The 10,708-nt window shown below is 41.9% G+C and overlaps 1 protein-coding gene across 4 annotated transcripts in view; it reads left to right on the forward strand.

The window, feature by feature from the left end:
• Positions 1-4,526, forward strand: part of aamdc (adipogenesis associated, Mth938 domain containing) — a 48,437-nt gene extending 43,911 nt beyond the window's left edge. For all 4 annotated transcript variants that reach the window (XM_043692492.1, XM_043692493.1, XM_043692494.1 and 1 more), the window contains exon 4: positions 1,179-4,526. In XM_043692492.1, coding sequence (XP_043548427.1) covers positions 1,179-1,319 — 141 coding nt within the window. In that variant the 3' untranslated portion in view covers positions 1,320-4,526. The remainder of the gene's footprint in view (positions 1-1,178) is intronic.
• The last annotated feature ends 6,182 nt before the right edge of the window (positions 4,527-10,708 follow it).

A 10,708-nucleotide genomic window follows, 5' to 3' on the forward strand; every position in this document is an offset into this window, starting at 1 on the left:
CGGTCGTGTTGGAGGGCTAGAGAGTGGTGGGGGCATGGAATGCGCTGCCCGTGGGAGTGGTAGAGTCGGAATCATTGGCGACCTTTAAGCGGCATTTGGATAGGTACATGGATGGGTACTTAATCTAGGTTAGAGGTTCGGCACAACATCGTGGGCCGAAGGGCCTGTTCTGTGCTGTATTGTTCTATGTTCTATGTTCTATGTTCTAAGCTTGACACCATCCAGGACAAAGCTTACTTGGCATCACATATACAAACATCCAATACTGATAAACAATAGCAGCTACATGAGACACTACAAACGTCAAGTTCTTCTCCAAGTCAATCACCATCCTGACTTGGAACATAGTGCCATTCCTTCAGTGTCACTGAATCAAATCGCTGGAACTGTCTCCCTAACAGCACTGTGTATGGAACTTCACCAGCACCTTCTTAATGGCAACTGAGAATGGGCAATAATTGGTGGCCTGGCCAGCAAATCCAACATCCAAAAAATAAAGGAAGGAGGAGTTGAGGAAGAAAGTCATTTTGTTGAATGTTGGAATAAACTCAAACAGCCATACGTAAATGCCCTACTCGAGCTCTTACTCCTTAGGTACGCCTTTTAAAACACTCCTGCCTCATTGACTTTTCCGTCCTAATACCTCCAGAAATGATTTTGTGTCAAGTTTTTGCCTAATAATGTCAAACACCCTGAGGCACTTTACAGGAGCAATGTGACTGTAGTTGCCATATAATTGTTGTTGCTGTTGAGTGTAATATGGGATGTTTGGGCCCATGGCCATAATAGTAACCAGTGCAAATGAAGTTCAGAATGGATACCAGGAAAAAATATTTTTGCTAAAAGGTGGTGCCAGACACAGTATCAGATGTTCAATCATTAAAGACACTTGATGCTAGATCTGAACACAAGAGTGTGAGAAAGTGAAGACTGCAGATGCTGGAGATCCGAGTCAAAATGTGTAGTGCTGGAAAATCACGGCAGGACAGGCAGTATCCAAGGAGCAGGAAAGTCAATGTTTCGAGCATAAGCTCTTTGTCAGGAATGATCGGCTGTACTTTTCCAGCACCACACTTTTTGACTCTGAACACTAGAGTTGTCAAGATTCAGTGGCCAACCAAATTGTTGGTTTTCACCCATGATATTTTCTCTCTGTCATTTGTTTTTGTGCTTTGCAGGTTCCTTCCAAAACGCTGGAGTATCTTAAGAAAAAAGGAGTTGAGGTGAAAGTCCTTCAGACAGAGGCAGCTGTGCAAGAATACAACTTGCTGGCCAGTCACGGTGTACGAGTAGGAGGCGTCTTCCACTCCACTTGCTGAAACAACAAATCAAACAATGCCAGGCACCCTGACAACACTTTGACCACAGTGACTGTCTCTTGGTTTCACCACTTGAAACGTGGTCTCTTTGTGATTGTTTTCTTTGTGGTGTGCAGTTTGAATTACTTAAACAGGAGGAGAAAAGGCTTTGATGGGTGTGTATGCGTCTGAATAGTATTACACAAAAACAATTTCCATTTCAAACTGGACTGTCCAGTTTCAGTGTTGGCTCTGGCCTTCTGCACATTCAAAACTGGAGGACAGAAGTGTCATTTTTACCTGCTGTCCTCAGATTTTTTTTTAAATTAAAAGTATGCATTGGGAGACCTTAAATCCTCATTCCCGAGGTTGTGCATAAGTAAGACACGCACCTTCCCATTTTGGTTAGACATGAAGGAACTGAGTAAAGAGATCCCATTTCAAGAATGTGTTATCAGTATGGTTTCCCACTGTGTGTAGGAGATGATAAGGCTGGTTTTTCATTCACAGAGGAATGAGAGAACAATCTCTCCTTCTGACTGTGCTTGAGTGAATCAAATCTGCAGTTGCACTGAGCTTGCATGTTTGATGTCCTGACGTAGAATGCTACCATTTTAAATTCCTTTTGCCTTTTATCTTGGTAATAGTTCCTCAAATTGATTATTTTTGTTGTTATCGATGTAGATTTCCTAATAATTGCCATCTATCTGTCTACAGTTGGCTGAATTGCACATGCACCAGTGATATGCAAATAGCAGGCCGGATGACTGCAGAATAGCTATCTGCTGAATCAGACCACTTTGAGATTGGTTATGATTGAGTGAGTGACAGGAATTCATTCTTTCTGGTCAATAATTCTCAGAGAAACATGAAAATACGCATGGAAAAAGCCTTGTCGCTCCTTTGAAGGGCGACGGTAGGATAGTGGTAATGTCACTGGACTAGTAATGCAGAGGTCCAGGCTAATGCTCTGGACACATAGTTTCAAATTCCATCACAGTACTTTGAATTCAATTAGTGAATCTGGCACTGAAAGCTAGCCTCTGTAATACTAGTACAAAATTTTGAGAGCGTGGATAGTAAGAGGCCTTTTCCCAGGGTGAAAAGGTCAACTACAAGAGGGCACAGGTCCAAGGTGAGGGGGAAAGTTTAGGGAAGAAGTGTGGGGAGAATTCTTCACACAGTGGGTGGTGTGGAACACACTGGAGAGGATAGAAGCAGGCACGTTAGTAATGTTTCAGGTGTACCTTAATAGACACATGAATGTGAGGCGAACAGAAACTGCACGTGGGCAATAAGTAACAGGTCTAAATAAGGATTTAAATCGGCACAGGCTTGGTGGGCAGAAGGGTTTGTTCTCGTGCTGTACTGTATTGTAATGGTGACCATGAAATTAACATCCATTTTTGTAAAATTCCATCTAGAAGAAAATCTACCATCCTTACCTGGTCTGGCCCTGCATGTGACTCCAGACCCACGGCAATATGCTTTTGACTCTTAACTGACCTTTGAAATGGTTGAGCAAGCCCTCAATTCAGGGTGGTCAGGGCTGGGTAACAAATGCTGCCCTTGCCAGCAACACCCATATTCTATGAAAAAACAAAAAGAAAAAAAAATCATCTGAAACATGACAGATAAAACTCAACATTATCAAGTGGAGACACAATATGAATAGGAAGTGTTTCTTGCATTTTATGAGCCTTGTCTGAATTTTGATTCTGATAACTTCAGTGAATTTTTCAAAGCGTGACTCCAACTCCTCCCCATGTCCAATTTCACCCCATTATCTAGTTCTTACCAGGTTGCTGTTTGTGATAACTTGCTGTGTTCAAATCGGCTGTCGCATTTCATATTTTGACATCACTTCAAAATTAATTGCCAGTAAGGCAATATAGGACATCTTGAGCTAGTGAAAGAGGCTACATAAATGCACATTCTTCAAATTAAGATTGGCAAGATGATTTGTTTAATCTCAGTTAACAGTTCTATGCCAGAACAGTCCTGGCAAGGGATCGAGCCAGGATAAATCCCCATTTAAATCCCCTTCTCTTTCTGGAATTAGCTGTTCTCAGTTGGGACAGTTGCACGGGATGTTATGGCATGGTTCCAGGAGCCAAGGACTGTACGGAGGAAGGAAATTAATCAGAGTCCTGTTACCTGATTGTAATCCAGTGCTCACCTACTGGAAAGGCATTAATGTATTGCATAAGGTCAGGATTGGACCATATCATGCTTTTCTCATGATACCTTGCCACTGTACTATTCACTGGCCAGGCCATCATCTCGGGGAGGTAATAGAGAATCCATGTACCAGTTGAACTATGTTCTAGCATATGGCCATTGCTTAAGGATAAGGATAATATTGTAGGAGGAGGAGGAGAAATTGATGGTCTTGATACAAGGGAATGGTACAGATATTTTCTGAATGTTAGCATTACCTCAGGAGCAGTATTCTTCTCATTGAGTGCAAAGTCCAAGCTGATATTTTCAGTGCGGAACAGAAGTAGTGCTGCACTGTCAGAGGTGCCATCATTTGGATGAGATGTAAACCAGGCTCCATCTGTCCTTCTGAGTGGACATAAACAATCTCACTGGAACCTTTTAGCAAATGCAGAGTTTCTCCTTATATACAAGCTATCACGTGCTTTAACCAAACTCACTGCATAACAGACTAACATCTGGACATTTACAGTATTAGCATTTCTGGATGCTTGATATGTGCAGATTGGCTTCCATATTTTCAGCATGCGCTTCTGAACAAAAACTTAATTGGCTGGGAAGTGATTTGAAATGCCTGAGGCAATGAAAGTGCAGTATCAAATGCAGGCTGTTATTTTCTTGCCTTGTAAATATTTCTTTCTGATGGCCATCTTCCTTCTCCCAACCTACAGATTCATCCCAACATTACAAGCCCTTTTGCTCAGTCTGAAATGTGTGCCTGATAAGTTTCATTTTTAGTTTTAATGGCGTAATGGTCACAGCTTCGTAAACATACAGCACAAAGAAGCCTATCGAGTGTCTCCCAGCTTTCGATGGAAGAGGTACCAAGCAATTCACTACTTGAAGGATAATGTTAGAATTTGTTCATCTAATGTTTTGAGTCCGTATTCATAGTGAGCCTTGGGAATATAGGTTGATGGAATGTTTAATCAAGCAATAGGAAAGAAACCTGAGAGCAAGTGTAAATGGACTTGTGAATAAACAGATAACTAATAAAGCTATAGTCTGCACAAAGCCTCTAGACTTTTCTTTAAACTTTTCACATAACAGTAAAGTTGACCGCTGTCAGATGTCTTATCATATTTCCCAGCACCAAAGCACTGCTTCCATACACTCACCATCCATCCTTAGGGCACACGGACCATCCTGCAAACAGGGCTCTTTGTTCCCCAATTAGATTAACCTTCATGGCTTATATGTGACAGAACCTTAATTCCCCTTCTTCTCAACCCTGTACATCCCTCCCTAACTTGTTTATGGGAGATGGTGAAGTACTGGCAGTGTAATTGGACCAGTACTCCAGAGGCCCAGGGTAATTCTGAGGGATAGTGGTACAAATCTCACTAGGGCAGCCAGCAGCATTTCAATTCACTTGATAAAACATGGTTCGGTGATGGTGACCAAGTCAACTATCTTCGATTGTCATAAAGACCCATCTGCTTCACTAGTGTATTTTTGGGATGCCTCACCAGGGTAGGAAGCTGGAAATCAAGCCTATTAGTCACAGCTCAGTTCACACCTCACAATCAGAAAGTTTTGGATTAAAGACACACTTTGGAAACATATAATCCACTCTGGCATTCTGATGTAGTACTAAAGGTACACTGTATTGTTGGTGATTTAGAAAAAGTCAGAGGTCAATGGGAATGGATAGAGGAGGTTAGGAAATTGGTAAATTCATGGATAGAGTTGTGGAAGGAGAAGGTTTTAAATGTCAGCCCTCAGCTGCCTTTTCTGGCTGTAAGTACCTCTTTAAAACCACAGGTCTTTTCCAAATCTTCAGTCACATATTCAATTTCCTCAATCATGCAGCTTCTGTTCCTGTCTTTCCTTTGCCCGGACACTTTTATTTAATGTTTCCTCTATTTGTTCTTGGCATGTAGATAAGAAAAGATAATTTATTGCCAAGCCATATTAGCTTTAAAGTTATGAAGAGTCAAATCGAAGAGGATAGAGCATTCAGGAAGAAATACATGGGGCACATTAGAAATGTACCACAATAATAAGGGTGTGTTTATTCCACATAAAACTATAAAACATAGGGGGAGAAGTAGGCTATTCATCCCACCAGGTTCACTTCACCATTCAATGAGATCATGGCTGTTCTGATAACCTTCAACTTTCCTGTCTTTTCCCCAAAACCATTTATTCCTTTACCGCTTAAAAATGTCTATCGCAGCCTTGAATATACTTAAAGACCTAACCTCTACAATCCCCTTCAGTAAAAATTTCACAAATTCACTATCTGCTGAGAGATGAGATTCCTCCTCATCTATGTTGAAATGGACAACACCATACTCTGAGATGATGCCTTCTCGCTCCAGACTCCTCCACAAGGGGAAACAACTTCTCCATATCTACTCTTGTCAAGTCCCCCACCTCTCCAAGAATCCTGCATGTCTCGATAAAGTCACCTCCCATTCTTCTAAACTCCAAAGAGTATAAGCTCAACCTACTCAAATGTCATGTGACAGTCCTTCCATACCTGGAACAAAAACAGAAATTGCTGGAGAAGCATACAGGTCTGGCAGCATCTGTGAGGAGAAAGCAGAGTTAAAGTTTCGAGTCCAGTGACTGTTCCACAGACCTATCCCTAGCCCTCCATGCCTGATATCAGCCAACCTTTTCTGGACTATCTCTAATGCCAGTGGACCTTCCCTTAGATAATGGGTCCAAAACTGTTCGTAGTATTCCAGCTGTGGTCTGATTAGTGCTTTGGACAGTTTCAGTAAAACCTCTCTATTTTCCTACTCCATTCCCTTCCAAAATACATCACCTCATATTTGTCTGGATTCAATTCCACCTGCCATTTTTCTCTGCTCAAGTCTCCGGCCTATCATACCCTGCTGCATCCTTTGGCAATCCTGCTCACTGTGTTCAGCTCTCACAATCTTTGTGTTGTCCACAAACTTACTAATCAGGCCACCTACATTCTCTTTCAAGTTATTTATATGTATTACAAGCAACAGGGGTCCCAGCATTGATCCTTGCAGAACACCAGAAGTCATAGATCCTCAGTCAGAAAAAAACACCCTTTCACTGATGTACTTCTATGACCAAGTCAGTTCTGTACCATTTTTCCAGTTCACTGTCAATTCCATGTGACCTTGCCTTCTGTAACAGCCTGTCATGAGTCTACGTCAAATGTTTTAGTAAAGTCCATGAAGACAACATCCACTGCCCTGATCTCACCCAACATCTTTGTCACTTCCTCAAAAAGCTCAATCAAATTTGTGAAGCACAGCCTCCCCTGCACAAAGCCATGCTGCCTATTGCTAATAAGTCCATATTTACCAACATAATGGCCAACATTCCATTTACTTCCCTTTTTATCACTGAACTTGGATACCTACCTTTTTTTTAATGATGCATGCCCCTGTCCTGATAGCTGTGGCACCCTACCAGTTACAGATGACTGTTGAAAATTCCAATTCTCTGTCTTCTATTAGTTACCTAATCCTCTGTCCATGCTACTTTACTTTACAACACCATTGGTTCTTATTAAGTAGCCTTCTATATGGAATATATTGAATGCCTTTTGGAAATCCAAATATATTACATCCACTGGTTTCCCTCTATCCTCTTTATAAAGACCATAAATGCAAAGATAATAAAAATGAGTTCATAGAATGTTTTCTGGGCAATATCTTAGAGCAGTACCTTCTAGAACCAACCAGGACTGAGGCTATCCATGACTTTGTAATGTGCAAAGAGACAGGATGAATCAATAACCTCATGACAAAGGAGCCTCTAGGTGGCAATGGTTACAACATGATTGAATGTGATGGGCCCAGATTCTGGAATTCATTTAATCATTGGATTGCTATGGGTCTGGTGTCACATGTAGGCTAGACCAAGTAAAGATGGCAGTTTTCTGAACTCAATGAGATAAGAGCTTACAGGGTGTTAGGGATAATATTTCAAAATGGATAGAAGATAGCTGAAGGCATGGCTCCTAGTGGTGGAACCATTAAAATTGGGAATGTACAAAAGGTCAGAATTGGAGGATCTCAGAGATCTCTGAGGGTTCTGGGTTGGAGGAGATTATGGAGGTATGAAAGGGCAAGGCTATGGAGGAATTTCCAATCCAAGATGAGAAAATTAAAATCATGGTGTTGACTGGGAGTCACTAAGTCAGCAACCACATGGGTACAGGATTTGCTGCTAATTAATTCATAGGCAGAAGAATTTAGAGTCATAGAACCATTGCATCATACAGCACGGAAACAGACCTTTAGTCCAACCAGTCCAGGCTGAACATAATCCCAAACTAAACTAGTCCCACCTGCCTGTTCCTGGCCCAAATCCCTCCAAATCTCTCCTACTCATGAACTTATCCAAATTTCTTTTAAACATTGTAATTGTACCCATATCCATCTCTACCTCCAAGTTCATTCCATATGCAAACTACCCTCGGTGTAAAAGATCTGCCCCACACGTCTTTTTTAAATCTCTCTTCTTTCACCTTAAAATGTACCCCTAGTCTTGAAATCCCCCATCCTAGGGAAAAGACACCTACCATTAACTCTCTCTGTACACCTCATTATTTTATAAACTTTTATTAGATCTCCTCTCAATCTCTTACACTCCAGTGAAAAAAGTGCTAGCCTATCCAGCCTTTCTTCATAACTCAGACCTTCCATACCCGACAGCATCCTGTTATAAAATTTTCCAAACCTTCCTCAGTGTTTAATTGTTGAGCCTTTGGATTGGCAAAAACCTTGTACCTGATCTTGTTTCTAGTTGGAAGTGACAATGCCAAGGCTGTATCATTTTGTTTTTCTTGGTCATGATGGAATACCCGTTCACATATCCGCTTCATCTTTCAACTGACCATAATGTTTGACTTCACACAACATCAGTAGGATATTACACCCTGACAGTCCCAATTGAGACTGAACCATTCTTCTCCAAAGTAACGCTAATTATAATCTCATTTGCCAATCTCCACCTCTACAGGACCATTCTTTGCAACCACTGTTAACAGAGCCCAAGCCAATTAGGAAGACTGAAATCAAGACACAGGTATTTTGCCCTATCTGTTCTGTCCAATGGTTTTATGTTTTGTTTTTGTTAAGAAAGATTTAGTTTTGACTTCCTCAGTATTAGCAACAGGTGGGATGTGAATCTGGGCCACCTGCCCCAGAGGTGGGACACTACCACGATGCTGAAAGATACCTGGATGCTCCCTATATATGTGCTCAAACAACGGATTGTCACATTCTGTTTCTTCTTACCTTAAGAATATTAACAATGTGATCAACCAGACAATAACACAGGGACCTGTGGAAACTCAGTCATTGAGAGTACTCAAGGCCACCTTATATAGAATTTAAATTACTTCCAATTTATAGATGGTATAATGTGGGAAACCATTAAGATCAGAACTAACTAGCACTCAGATTGGTTTCCACCAAGTCCACTCAGCCCCCAACCTCATCACAGCCTTGGTCCAAACATAGTCAAAAAAGCTGAACTCCAGAGGTGAGGTGTGAGGTGGGAGTGACAGCCCTTGACAGCAAGGCAACATTCAATTAAGTGTGGCATCAAGGTGGCAGAGCTAGAGTCAATCAATAGGAACTAAGAGGAAACTTTTTGCTGTTTGGCATTATATCCAGTACAGAGCAAAATGTTCATTGTTCAAAGTTTGGGAGAAGATTTGTAGCTCGGGTGCTCGTTGTAGTGGTTCTGTTAGTTGAGCTGGGAATTTGTATTGCAGACGTTTCATCCCCTGTCTAGGTGACATCCTCAGTGCTTGGGAGCCTCCTATGAAGTGCTTCTGTGATGTTTCCTCCGGCATTTATAGTGGTTTGAATCTGCCGCTTCCGGTTGTCAGTTCCAGCTGTCCGTTGAAGTGGTCGGTATATTAGGTCCAGGTCGATGTGCTTATTGATTGAATCTGTGGATGAGTGCCATGCCTCTAGGAATTCCCTGGCTGTTCTCTGTTTGGTTTGTCCTATAATAGTAGTGTTGTCCCAGTCGAATTCATGTTGCTTGTCATCTGCAATTTCATCTACAGATGCGGAACGAGGACATGCCGCAACCCAAAGGACTAGCCACACTACCATACATCAAGAGCATTTCCAAACTGACAGCCAGACTACTGCGACCACTAGGACTCTTAACAGCGCACAACCAACAGCCACTCTCAGACAACAACTCACCAGAACAAAGGACCCAATACCCAGCATGAGCAAAACCAATGTAGTGTACAAAATCTCATGCAAGGACTGCACAAAACATGACATAGGACAAACAGGAAGACAGTTAACGATCCGCATCCATGAACACCAACTAGCCACGAAACGACACGACCAGCTATCCTTAGTAGCCACACACGCAGATGACAAGCAACATGAATTCGACTAGGACAACATTACTATTATAGGACAAACCAAACAGAGAACAGCCAGGGAATTCCTAGAGACATGGCACTCATCCACAGATTCAATCAATAAGCACATCGACCTGGACCCAATATACCGACCACTGCAACGGACAGCTGGAACTGACAACTGGAAGCGGCAGATTCAAACCATTATAAATGCCGGAGGAAACATCACAGAAGCGTTTCACAGGAGGATCCCAAGCATTGAAGATGTCACCTAGACAGGGGATGAAACATCTGCAACACAAATTCCCAGCTCAGCGAACAGAACCACAACACGTTCATTGCTGTTGCAAGTCAATCATCTCAACACTGAAACATCTCTGCAGGAGTTCCATGGGGTAATGTCCTAGTCCCAATTGTCTTTAGCTGCCTCCATCATAAATTCAGAAGTGAAGATATTCATTGATGTTCATACAATTCTTGAAGAACGGTCACTGGTCCTGAAAAGTTATGGATTTCAGTAAGGCCTTTGATAAGGTTCCCCATGGTAGGCTATTACACAAAATGCAGAGGCATGGGATTGAGGGTGATTTAGCAGTTTGGATCAGAAATTGGCTAGCTGAAAGAAAACAGAGGGGTGGTTGATGGGAAATGTTCATCCTGGAGTTCAGTTACTAGTGGGGGTGCACATGTATTTGGAAAGGCAAGGACTGATTAGGGATAGTCAACATGGCTTTGTCCGTGGGAAATCATGTCTCACAAACTTGATTGAGTTTTTTGAAGCAGTAACAAAGAGGATTGATGAGGGCAGAGTGGTAAATGTGATCTATATGGACTTCAGTAAGGTGTTTGACAAGGT

Source organism: Chiloscyllium plagiosum, chromosome 6, assembly GCF_004010195.1.
Source record: "Chiloscyllium plagiosum isolate BGI_BamShark_2017 chromosome 6, ASM401019v2, whole genome shotgun sequence".
Lineage (NCBI taxonomy): Eukaryota > Metazoa > Chordata > Chondrichthyes > Orectolobiformes > Hemiscylliidae > Chiloscyllium > Chiloscyllium plagiosum.